Source organism: Geotrypetes seraphini, chromosome 4 (genome assembly GCF_902459505.1).
Source record: "Geotrypetes seraphini chromosome 4, aGeoSer1.1, whole genome shotgun sequence".
In the NCBI taxonomy this organism is placed as follows: domain Eukaryota; kingdom Metazoa; phylum Chordata; class Amphibia; order Gymnophiona; family Dermophiidae; genus Geotrypetes; species Geotrypetes seraphini.
In genome coordinates this window covers 91399990-91413585 of record NC_047087.1, presented here as the reverse complement: position 1 = coordinate 91413585, position 13596 = coordinate 91399990, and the positions used below count along the sequence as shown (strand labels likewise).

At 42.6% G+C, this 13596-nt stretch overlaps 1 protein-coding gene across 1 annotated transcript in view; it reads right to left on the bottom strand.

Annotated features, from left to right (window-relative positions):
* The window catches only part of CBLB (Cbl proto-oncogene B), a 209836-nt gene that overhangs the window by 173060 nt on the left and 23180 nt on the right, over positions 1 to 13596 (bottom strand). Inside the window, exon 2 of the mRNA XM_033942334.1 lies at positions 8267 to 8517. Within this exon, the coding sequence (XP_033798225.1) occupies positions 8267 to 8517 (251 nt within the window). The remainder of the gene's footprint in view (positions 1 to 8266; positions 8518 to 13596) is intronic.

The window sequence follows — 13596 nt, the reverse complement described above, 5'->3', positions numbered from 1 at the left end:
GCGCTTTTTAAGAGTAGCACAGCGGGTGCAGGTGTCAGCCCGATGATCCGGACCCAAGCACTGCAGGCACCAATTGTGCGGGTCGGTGAGAGAGATCGGGCATGCACACCGCTGGCACTTCTTAAAGCCTGGCTGAGGGGGCAAGAAGGGAAACACAGCCTCCGCAAAATCGAAGACGGAGGCCTGTATGGTGGCAACAGGCCCCGCCGGGGCTGGCCTGAAAAAATAAAGAAAACTCGACGAGTTTTTTTTTTTTTTGAAAATAAAAAGAGAAGTAACCCGAAGGGAAAATAGAGAAAAAAAACGAAAAATTACGCGAGCGGGAAGGCAGAAACTGATTTTTCAACGGCCGTTGAAAACACATGCGTCTTCTTCGCTCCGCGGAAACGAAGAAACTGGGGACCACGCACTCCTCCATCGGGCGGGAAGGCACTCACGCATGCGCGGTGCGGCCAACTAGAACTTTCTAGTTAAAAGTGTCCGTACCGGGGCTCCGTCGGTGACGTCACCCATGCGTTAAGAATATGCTGCCTGCTTGTCCTGATAATAGTTATTTCATTTAATTATGCTACTGAATTAAAGGCTCTGGTAGAGACCCATTTACAAATAAGCAAAGACACTTTATTCATTTGGAAATATTAATTGGGAAAGAATACTTTGTAAACGGGTTTCTACTAGAGCCTCTAATGTAAATATAAATACTCAGCTCATGAGAACTCCCAAGCTGTCAGCTGAGGACTTCCTTTGCAGTTGGCCGTGGGTCCCTTTTGCCAAGCTTGGCAGGCAGAAGTAGCGTCCCTGAGTCACAGATGCTGGCACCTCAGTGGCTCATGGATGCTGCCAGAGACTGCTGTGCTTGGTGAAGGGGAGTTCTGGCCGTCTCTAGAGGAGGTCCTCTGCTGGCGGTGCTTGGGGATCTCCACCAGCCACAGCAAGGGTCAGCAAGTACTTCAACACTGTAGAAATAAAACCAGAAATGCATTTCCTTTTCTTTTGAATACAATACAAAGACATCTGCTATATACATTTCTCAAAGCTAACATATTTTAGTCAATAAATTCCGTTTTTTACCTTTGTTTTCTGGAGACTTATTTTTCCATAAAGTTGGTCCCAGTTTCTTTTTTCTGCTTTCCCATCTTCTGTAAATTCTTGCTGTCCATTGGTTCCTCCTACCATGGTCCAGCATTTATCCCTTTCTCATCTTTCGCCCCTGCCCACCAGTCCCATTCCCAACATTTCTCCTTCTATCACCCCTCTCCAGCACCATGCCATGTCTCTCCCTCCATTCCCTTCACCACTATATCCAACATTCCTCCCTCTTGCATCCATTTCAATCTGTCCGTTCCACCACAATATTTCTTCCTCTCAACTGTATCTCCCTCCCTATGACCAAAAACTCTCCTTTCTTCCATTCCTCGTGTACACAACCATCTCTTTCCCTCCCTTCCTCTCTCCCAAGTTCATGCCTTCTGTGTCCAAAAACGCATTCCCTCCCTTCCTCTCTCCCAAGTTCCTGCCTTGTGTCCCCATACATTTCCCTCTCCCCACCGCACCCCCTGGATATGTAAGAAAATCTAATAAAGATACATGACAATTATTACGATACAACAAATGCAGTCAATGGGCTCCACACCCTATTAAAAGTATTAATAAACCCTAACATTCCGCATTAATTCTCTCATACTTATAAGTGGTACAAACATTTGTCCACCAAAATGTGTAATTCAGTCTGTCATAGCTCTTCCAATTATATGTAACCGCTAACCAGTTAGCATAGTGAGCAATGTGCACATATACTGACAAGTAAATCCAGACCTACTCCAACTCTCTGCCACTGACCGCCCCAACCAAGAGGAGAAAATAATTGACTAGTGGTTATCATGCACAAATGGCAAAAACTAACCAGTACACCTTAGCATATCCCACAGGCAATTTTTGCTGTGTTAAATGTTGGTGCCCCTCACACAACTCAGTAAAAGAGCCCTAAAAAGCATAATGCTTCTGTGTATTAATTCAGTCAATTTGCCTTATGTTCAAAAACACATTCTCTCCCCCACCTCTTTCCTTCCCTTCTCTCTCCCATGTTCATGCCTTGTGTCCAAAAACGCACTCCCTCCCCCCTTTTACATTCCGCATTTACCTCCCAGCCCTCATCTGCCAGCAAATTACCATCCAAATGTAACGCAAGCCACGAGGCTCGTCTTCTATTTCCTGCCTGTACTGCCGCAGCATATAGCCGACCGGAAGTCTTCCTTGACGTCAGCGCTGACTTCGGGAAAGACTTCCAGTCGGCTATGTGTGCTGCGGCAGGGCAGGTAAGAAAAGAAGGCGAGCCTCATGGCTCGAGATGCATCGAACCCCGCAGGATCCCCGCGACCATAGGGGGTGTCCCCAAGGGATCCCCACAACCCTAGGAGGCATCCCCATGGGATCCCCGGGATCCCATCATCCCCAAACCTGTGCAGCTCTCTATTTTGGAGACCACACCTTCAAAAAGATAGGATGCACTTGGTTCAGAAGAAAGCTACTAAAATAGTCAGTAGTCTTCGTCATAAGGTGTATGGGGACAAAGATCTCAATATGTATACTTTGAAAGTAAGATGGGGGAGAGGAGATATGATAAAGACGTTTAAATACCTACGCAGCATTAATGCATGAGGCAAATCTCTTTCATTTGAAAGGAAGCGCCAGAATGAGAGGGCACTGGATGAAGTTAAGAGGCGATAGGCTCGGAAGTAATATAAGGAAATACGTTTTTGCAGAAAGGGTGATAGATACGTGGAGATAAGGACTTTGGGACAAGCTCGTGGGATCTCTTATGGAGAGGAGAAGATAGTGGATGCTGTGGTTGGGCAGGCTGGATGGGCCATTTGGCCTTTATCTGCCATCATGTTTCTATGACGACTTAGGTGCAAGGGATTTGTCTCTTGCTTGCTGTGGTTGGGCAGACTAGATGGGCCATTTGGCCTTTATCTGCCATCATGTTTCTATGACAACTTAGGTGCAAGGGATTTGTCTCTTGCTTGCTCTTTTTTGCAAGGTACGCTTAGAAAATGTGGCTTGCCACACTTCTCAGGACACCAAGTTCATCTTTTCTAAAGTAGCGGGGGGGGGGCACTTCAAGAAACTCTCAGAACTACTGAGGTATATGTTGCCTATAAGGTTGAGAAACATTGGTCTAAAAAGCATGTTTGATTCCAGGACTGTTACAATGGAATGCACCTAACGCCGCTGGCAATGGCTTTAGAGTTGCAATATAGCTGATTTTAGGGTGACCTCCAAATCATGAAAAAATGTATTCAAGTTCTGAAAAGGTCCTCCAAGGACTATGAAGCCAGGAAATGTACACTTGTGGGAAAAATGTTAGCCATTAAATGCCCAGGCTTATCTAAAATGTGTATAACAAAGTAGAAACTACTAGTCACAAAGGCCCTCTTTTACTAAGCCGCGGTAGAGGTTCCTACCGTGGCGTTAAATGCTCCAATGCTCATAGGACTTCTATGAGCATCAGAGTAGCGTCAGAGCATTTAGAACTCTGGGCTGCAGTAGAAATTTCTACCACAGCTTAGTAAAAGGGGGAGAAGTTAATAATAATGTGGTTATTAATTTGCCCTATTACAATATCTACAAACCTGTGATATGTCATCTTGTCAGTATTCTAACAATTCTTAAAGTGAACTCAAGACAGATCACCAAAATACAAACTTTTTCAATGATGAGAAGTATACTGTTTTATGGGGTGTCAGAAAGACCTTTGAAGACAAACTTCAAAAGATTCTTGAGATCTTCATTCATCCCCTTATGGCTTTATGAATAGTCATTTAAATAATTGTTATATAAATAAGATAATAACTTAGCTTTTTTCTGTTATTTCTTTTTGACTTCTTTTGTTCTTTTTTTCTTTTTTTATTAAATGTATTGCATTGCTTTCACTAGCGGTCAGCATATATTGCTCCCCTGCCGACGCGTTTCGCCTATCTTTGTCAAGGCATGGGGTCTGGATCATTAAATGCTCCTATCTGTAATGTGCAGAAGCCACTGCACATTACAGATAGGAGCATTTAATGATCCAGACCCCATGCCTTGACAAAGATAGGCGAAACGCGTCGGCAGGGGAGCAATATATGCTGACCGCTAGTGAAAGCAATGCAATACATTTAATAAAAAAAGAAAAAAAGAACAAAAGAAGTCAAAAAGAAATAACAGAAAAAAGCTAAGTTATTATCTTATTTATATAACAATTATTTAAATGACTATTCATAAAGCCATAAGGGGATGAATGAAGATCTCAAGAATCTTTTGAAGTTTGTCTTCAAAGGTCTTTCTGACACCCCATAAAACAGTATACTTCTCATCACTGAAAAAGTTTGTATCTTGTCAGTATCACATGCTTTGACTGCTTTCCAAGTTTACATATTATTCTCTTTCAGTACTTTTTTCCTGTTTTTGCAAGGAAAAATCTTGGATGTTAATGATAAACTATGGAAATAAGTGGGGCTTTCAACAGAAGATTTATTTTTAAAAAGGTAAAATCAAAGCTACTGAACTGAAATAGAAGCGAGGTACTGGCAGCTGCAGAACCATTGCTATGAAATGACATAAAAGATTTACAAATTAGAAGAAACATCCACTCTCCTTTTCTATCACAATTCACACTCTAGGCAGCTAAAGTACTACAGTCATGGAGAAGTTCTCCACTAGAAGTTCCTATTGTATCTCTCTCAGTCAAAGGACAGTTGTATGCAGTGGCATAGTAAGGGGAGGGCATGGGGGAGGGGGTGATTGCCCCTGATGACAGCACCTCTCCCCTCATGTCATGTTCACGCCCTCCCTTCCCTGCATCCCTGTACCTATTTAAAATCTTCGCCAGCACAAGCAACTACTTCTAGCCTACTGCTCATGCTGGCCTGGCTCCCTTCGAAATCACTTCCAGGTCAAGGGGCCAGAAGTGACATCAGAGGGAAAGCCAGCATGAGCAGCAGGCTGGAGAAGCTGCTCACACTCATGAAGATTTTAAGAGGTACAAGGGTGGGAAAGGAGTGCACAAATGTGGTGAGGAAGGAGCAGGGGGTGGAAAGGAGGGCGCTGGGGGGGGGGGGGCACCACCTACCCTTGCGTGTATGCTATATAGTGTTCAAAAATGAAAAAATAAAGATCTACTATTATCCAAATAAATACAAATGGCAGCAGATTAAAGGATATAGTGATGCCTGTATATATGTTTTACAAACATAGGGGAAAAGATCTCAAATGCCCAGGTGTTCAAGTACTTTTTAAAACACATTCATGGGGATGTGGTCATCATCATTGGTCAAAAAAAACCCTTAGTTTGCTAATATATTTATTTTGTCACATCAATTTATTATTTATTAAATTTTTTAATAAGAAAATCAAATTGCATCTCTTTAGTGCATATGTTATTAATACATCCTTAAAACACTTCAGTGTAGACTAAACTATAGAAACATGATGGCAGATAAAGGCCAAATAGCCCATCTAGTCTGCCCATCCGCAGTAACCATTATCTCTTTCTCTCTCCAAGAGATTCCACGTGCCTATCCCAGGCTCTTTTGAATTCAGACACCACCTCTCTTCTGGGAGACTGCTCCATGCATCTACTACCCTTTCTGTAAAAAAAGTACCGCATTTCCTTAGATTACTCCAGAGCCTATCACCTCTTAACTTCATCCTATGCCCACTCATTGCAGAGTTTCCTTTCAAATGAAAAAGACTTGACTCAAGAGACATTTAAATACCTATGTAATGTAAATGCGCATATCATATCTCCCCTCTCCCACCTTTCCTCCAAAGTATACAGACTGAGATCTTTAAGTCTGTCCCTATGCGCCTTATGATGAAGAGCACACACCATTTTAATAGCTTTCCTCTGGACCGACTCCATCCTTTTTATATCTTTTTTTTTTTTTAAGTCAATCATCTTTATTGGAATAACAAAATCATCTTTATTGGAATAACAAAACAAAAATCAAACAGAACAAACCAACAAAAATGGCACAGGCAGCATCATCAACAATAAAGGCAGACAAATCCAAACGCACACTGTGATAATATGAAAGCACACTAAAACTTCAGCAATTACAGGTGTATAGGCAGAAGTAAATGAAAAGAAAGAAAAACACTGTACAGTTAGTCATCTACAGTTAGTATGTTAATAACGGAGACCAAATACGATGAAAAGCTGATTGTGATCCCCTGCGTTCAGCCATATTGAAAGGCAATAAGAACCATGTTCCACCAGCATGATGTACATACTTGTGAGGGATGTTTCCAGTGGAGTAACATGGTCTTAATGGCCAGTCCAAGAAGAATGTCAAATAGAGCAGAGTGTGGACGAGAAAGTGGTGGCTCCAGAATTGGAGAGCGCAGTATTACCATTCGGTAAGTCAGAGTAGCAGGGGAGGGGAGAATGTGACTCACAGTATCCCCCACCTCTGACCAAAACTAGAGATGAAGGAACAGTCAAAAAGCTAGTGTTGGAAGGTGCCAGTAGACACCATGCATCTCCAGCAGCCGGTAGATGAAGTCGGTGAGACTCGTTGCTGTTTGACAGGAGTCTTTTTATATCTTTTTGAAGGTGCGGCCTCCAGAATTGTACACAATATTTACAATTCTGGAGGCCACAGTGTGTAATGAAAAATACACATCAAGCATTAATTGAAAAATCACCCTGAATATTAAAATACAACCTTCCCAGTAAAGCTATGCATTGCTGCACAAAACATCTTGACATTACAACATACATTTTCAACATTAAAGCAAACAGGATGGAAAGGATTCTAAATGGTGTCTAACGCGTAGGTGCTATTCAGTACAGTTGTCAATCAACCGCTAGGCACCATTTATATAATTGTTTTTAGGTGCCAGTTGGTATAAAATCCAGGATTTTTTTTTAGCCTAAATGAGTGTGTCTAAGGGAGGTGCCCTACCGGTGCCTAACTCAATCCACACCCAAACACTGTTCCAAATCCAGCCCTAGCCATACCTACTTGCCAGTAGGCGGCTATCGAGTTATGGTGGTTGGTGCCTATTAATTTTTTTTGTAATTGTTTGATTGAATTTTAATGGTGCTTTCAATTATCTGCACCAATTTAAAAAATTAAGTTAGTCGCGCTGATCTAAGCACTTAACTGTAGGCAACTTTAATAGAATCAGGGCTTTAGTGAATATACTAATTTTACCTTCCAATGTTGATACAGTAATTTCATTGCATATTCTCCCAGCACGCACCAAAGAAGATGCATGTACACTTCCCCCTCCCTATTCGTGGTTTCAACGTTTGCGGTTTCGATTATTCGTGAATTTTTTTTTCCCCAGGCCCCGCCCCCCTGATAATTGCTCATTGGTAGCCCGCATCAAAAAAAAATGGCCCCGGGACTTGGATCGGGGCGAGGAGGGAGGCGATCGGAGGAGGAGGAGGCGGTGGCAGCGGCAATTGGAGGCGAGCGGCCGCCCCAGGAGCATGGACCTTACCTGGTGATCTAGCGGTGACGTGGGGCAGGAGCGATCTTCCTACACTCCTGCCCCGTGCAGTGAGCTCCTGTGAGTTGTAGGATTGTGAGACCACAGGAACTCACAGCACGGCTCTGCACGGGGCAGGAGTGTAGGAAGATCGCTCCTGCCCCACATCACCGCTAGACCACCAGGTAAAGTCCGGGGGGGAGGGGGGTTTCGGTCAGAGCCGGCCCAAAAGTTATTCGCGAATTTTCCCTATTTGCAGGCTGGCTCTGCCCCAACCCCCGCGAATAGGGAGGGAGAAGTGTAATCTTTTCGGAGTAAAGCAGGATATCAAAGGTAAATTATAAAAACTAAACCAAAATAACTTTACATATTGATTGAGCTCTAATATTAAGAAAATAATCTTGCTGTTTACAAAAGGCAAAGAATTCCTTCTCTAGAACTCTTTGCCTCCTATTCTACAACTTGAAACTTCCTATACTGTTTTTAAATTGGCCCTAAAAACACTTACAAAGACAGAGTTCAATTCTATATGGCTAACTCTTCTGTGATTCACCTTTTTTAATCCGTGATAGTATCCTATTGTCTCTTATCAGAAAGGCATTACATAAAATCTTAAACTGCAAACTGTAATATAGACATGCTTTTTGTTCCTTATTCAGAGGCAAAATTAAACAGATCATAAGCACAAGCAAAAGGGTTTTTCCCCCCAAAAATAAACTGATTTTGCCGATTAGCGCAAAGTCATTCTGAAAAGGAAAAACTCCACAGTTTTTCTTTGAGCTCTTACCTGTCCTGTGACTGCTCCTCGTACATCCTCTCCTTCCCCTCTTTAAAAAGTCGTATAGCCCGTTTTGATTTCTTCATCAAACTGTCAATATAGATTTTAAAGTATTCATTCTCACTGAGTTGAACAAGTTTCTGGCTGTCGTCATATTTGTTCAATATCAATCGTAAATGTTGATAAGTGTCTGGCAAAATATCCAATATATATGGTGGGCTATTTTTCAACTGAAGTTTGGGGTTTTGGCACAATCTTACCTAAAAAGGAAAGCAGCACAGCATAAAGAGAAAATACTTCCTTCACCATAATTCACATTGACATTTATTTATTTTATGGCCAGCTAGATTTTAAAAAAAGTATTTCAGAACAACACAAGAAGTCAGCCTTTTGAGCAACTTCAATGTTTAAGAATTCTTGAAGATACTTTGTTTCATTTCAGCATTTATAAAGCAAGCAGTCGTACAAAACATATGCACAACCAGTCTTAGTGTCAATATGTCAGGCGACAGGATTCTTACATGCTAACTGGCATTAAAACTACTAAGAAAACAAGATGCAGAACACAGTAAAATGCTGCCATGCCTGTGCATTTGGCAGTTCAGGTTTGCCAACAGTAAACCAGCCCAAACTTAATATGCTTGATAAGTGGGTGTTAAACTTCGACATCCATTAGTACAAACTGGGGGATGCACAAAACTTACTGATCGTGTCCCAATGGTTGCTAAATCGGTTTGACCAGTTTAGCAATCGATCAGATTGGATTCCCCGATGCCCACCACGTGTTTTTCCCCTTCGCTCATTTAATGATCCGATCCGAACCATGCAAATTAGTAAAACCCCATGCAAAATAGCCAAGCGATTGATGCATAAACATTGCTTGGCTATTTAGCATCGGGGTTTACCAATCGTAAAACCCAATTGCTCTAGACATATCAGTAACTGCCTGGGGTTTTGTTGTTTTTTTTGGGGGGGAGGGGTTCAATGGCACAGATATTTTGTGTGCATTACAAACGCAAAATATCTCTCATTAAAAAAAAAAAAACCAACAAACACTGCCACCGCAGGCTCTCCCCAACAATCAAACTCCCCCCCCCATACACCTAAAACAAACGGCAGGAGCAATGCCCGCTCCCTCCTGCCACAATGGACCTTCTCCCCCCCCCAAAAAAAAAAAAAAAAAGGCAGGAGGGATGCCAGCGAATCGGCCAAAAGCGATCCAGTCGGTAATAACGACTGACTTTTGTAAATCTAGGCCAAAGTCATGATAGACATAGACAACAGGGAGAGTGATCCTTGGCCCACTTCTTTAACCTACAGCAGGGGTGTCCAATGTCGGTCCTCGAGGGCCGCAATCCAGTCGGGTTTTCAGGATTTCCCCAATGAATATGCATGAGATCTATTTGCATGCACTGCTTTCAATGCATATTCATTGGGGAAATCCTGAAAACCCGACTGGATTGCGGCCCTCGAGGACCGACATTGGACACCCCTGACCTACAGTATCTTGATGCCTGTTTAGTCTTCAAATATTACCGCTTTTATCTGCAGTCTGTGCTTAATCTATACCCTCAAGTTCAGTTGAAAATAACTAAAGCACCTGTATAAGTTAGATTCTTGAAGTTTTTTAACCTGACTTATTGACTATATGACTTCCTCCTTTTTAAATTATATTCTAAAACTGTTTAGTTCTTATCTCTTAATACACGTTAAAAAATAAAAGCACTCCATATATTTTATTACATCTATGTTTGCTTTGCCATATTTTATGCCTGCAAGGTGTCTTCCTGAAGGTCAGCATAGCAGCACCCCAATTTGCATTAAAAAAAAAAATGAGCATAACACCTAGAATGAGTCTTTAAATCCTTTACACAGTAAAACTGTATCATAACTCTTTAAAACTTAAAATTAAGAACACAAGAATGTGCAAATATACAACCATGAATAGGAGCTACCTATAAAGCAAAAGAAGAAAAACAAACTATTGGCCAGATTCACTAAGCCCACCGATCATGTCCTAACCAGTTTGCGACCCTAACCCAATTCACTAACCTTCCTCCCGATCTGATCCACGCATGCAAATGAGGGGAAATAGCATGCAAAGTAGGAAGGGCCTCGATTCACTAATCAAATTCAGGAACACCAACTGGGCTGGCTGATCAAAAGAGAAGCGACTGCTCTTTCTTGCTCTTTGCCTTGTGCAAAACCCTGCCTCTCTGCGAGCCCATGATTTAAACCCACAGGTTTAAAGCGGGGATGCACTACTGCAAGTTCTGTTCCAGAACACGCCGCAGTGCAGCCCCGCTTTAAACCCACAGGTTAAAACCACAGGCTCACGAGTAATTCTCAATCAAAACCATGCCTGCCTTTAACATCCAGTAGGATTTTTCTGCCCTATCATAAGAAGTTAGAGAAAGCTGACATTGCTCCCAAATTCACACACAGTTATATTCTGCATATAAGCATAAGTTAACACCATGCGCACCTCTGCGACATCTGTTCCAGTCTGTGTTTGGTGCGCATGTGGCATAATCGGCTCACATTGTGGCATCCACCCACCCAGCAGCTGATCAAGCTACAGGGCTGCAATGTGCAGTAGGGCTGCAATGTGCAGTAGGGCTGCCCGATTCACGATTCGAATTGATTCACCGATTCATTTCGGGTGAATCGATTTGATTTAAAAAAAAAATTGGCCTTCCGATTCATTGTCTGACCCTCCCCCCTCACCCCCTAAAGCAGGATCGGCACAACTGCCGCTCCTCCTTTAGAGGGCAAGGGGTGAGGGTCAATCGTGAAGTGCTGCAGTGCCCGGCTTGCCTCCTGGCCTCCCGCGCCTCCTTTTACCTGGTTCCAGCAGGGAGCAGCCTGCAGAGATGATCACCGATACTTTAGCGATCATTGCAGGTTGCCAAAGGTCTCAGGAGCTGTCTTCCTCCTGCCATGATCCTGCCTCTGACATCAGAGGAGGGGCGTGACTGCGGCAGAGGGAAGACAGCTCCCGAGGCCTATGGCAACCTGCAATGATCGCTAAAGTACCGGCGATCATCTCTGCAGGCTGTACCTGCATCGGAGCTACTCGGACCTGGGTCGGCTCTTCAAGCGCCTGCTGGACTCCTTCCCCGAGGACCATGTCAAGCTGTTGCAGTCGTCCCTGCTCAAAGGTTTATGCGGCCATGCATGCTTGCCAAATTCAAGAAGTATTGGGGAGGGGGATAGTAGTTTATCCTTATATTCCTTATGTATCTTTATTAACTATGGATAGGTTTGTATGTTTTATTGTCTCAAATGATTTTATTTGTTCCCCCAAATTTTTAATATTGTTATACGCATTGAAAATACTTGATATTGCGTTTAAATCAAAACTACAATAAACTTGAAACTAGGAATATTTTTAACCTTATATGTTTGTTTGTTTTTGTGCTTTGATTTCATCCCTACTTAAAATAAATGCTGCAAAATACCCTTGCTCTATATAACGCCCCTAGTTATTCTAATGCAGCAGCTATTGGGGGGGAGGAGATGTTGATTAATGGAAAAAAAGTAAAATGGTAATACCCTGAACTTTATTCTTTTTTTTTCAACTATATACTTTTATTCAATTTTCAAATAACATGTCAGTTAAATGGGTTTGTTATAGATTCGCTTTTTGGATAGCTGCCATTAGCAATGCTCTATATTGCGCAATGCTATGCAGTGCATTGTGAGCCAGCAGACACACTCCCCCCAACCTATTGTGGCAGTGGGAGCTTGATAAGGGAGAGAGGGGCGCGGGGAAACGGGTGCCAGCCTGGCACCGGCCACTCCATAGTAGGCCGCTCGAATGGAGGTATGGGAGGTCAGGGAGGAAAACACAGGGGAGAGGTGCAGTCCTTCGGGGGGCTGCAGGCCTTCAGGTGAACCGATTCGAATTGTGAATCGGGCAGCACTACTGGCAAGCAAGTTATCAGAAGACAACCACAGCCTGGGACCAACAAGATTTGAATAATGACTAGACAACAAAAGGTAGAGAAAACAATTTTATTTTCTGTTTTGTGATTACAATATGTCAGATTTGAAACGTGTATCCTGCCAGAGCTGGTGTTAGACCGAAAACGTGAGCTAGGATTTAACATAGAGAGGAAAAGTCTTTTTTGTTTGTTTATTGTGTTTACACCGCAGCGCCAATGTGGTTAAGAGAAGGCAAAGGGGGTGAAAAGGCTATAAAATAAGCCCACCAGGATGTTTTAAAAAAATACCCAATTGGGCAGGAATCGAATCAAAAAATTTTTTCCTGATTCGGGCAGCACTAGTGTGCAGTACCCCAGCCCTCAGGGAGACCAGGTGCTGCAGGCTGAGGGAAACAAGCGAGAGGTGTGACTGAGCAGCACAAGACCTGGCAGCCTGCACACGTGTGGGTTATCAGCAAGGAACAGTACGGCCAGCTGTGAAGGATGAAACTCCACGGAGAGCAAGAACATGCGCAGACCATCTAAAGGCAAAAAAGATGGTCTGCGCATGTGTCAGGATTGCTCTGTCTGATCGTGCCTCCGATTGCGTCCATTCGCATGCAGCCTTGTGAATTGGTCGCCCGGACATGGATCGGAAAGTTAAGGGGGGGTTTAGTGAATCTAGGCCTATGTCTCAATAGCCACTTGTTTAGTGCTCAAGATCTCACTAGCTATTTTTTTGTATACAGCTAGAATTAGTCAATTAAACCTGACCCCCTGCATTCTGATAAAAGCATTGCACCTCTCCTCATGACCTATCACACTTCCCTTATTTACTTCTCTAAGTACATTTTCCATTTGTTTCATAAACCAATTTAACTAAAGACACCAAAGGTCATATTCTATTTCCTATTAACAGACACCAGATAAGATCTGGCTGTAGATGGTTTCCTCTGCAACAATATGTAAATCAGAATTTAGACAGTACTCAGGAAGATAGGTTTCATTCTATTTAACTAGAGAATCAAGATGGAAACTTAAAATCAAATTACCATTATGTTGTCAGAACGATGCTGATGCTGTCGCTTGAACTTATTTGAGGGCTAATAGAGAGAGCCGTGCACTGATGACTGAAGTTTTGCTTGTTGACATACTAAGCTAATCATGTGCAAATTTGAAGCATGCAGAACTTGGGCACTAAGCAAGACGAGTACAGGCAGTCCCCGGGTTAACAACGAGTTATGTTTTTTTTAAACGTTCTTACGTTGAATTTGTATGTAACCTGGATCCTGTACAGTTCAGTCTATAAAAACATTAAACATTAAAGAAACAGTCCTCAAAATAAAGTACTATAGGTTAAATAGCAAGAAAGATAGGAGGTTTACATTTACGTTTTTCTTCATCTGTCCCACT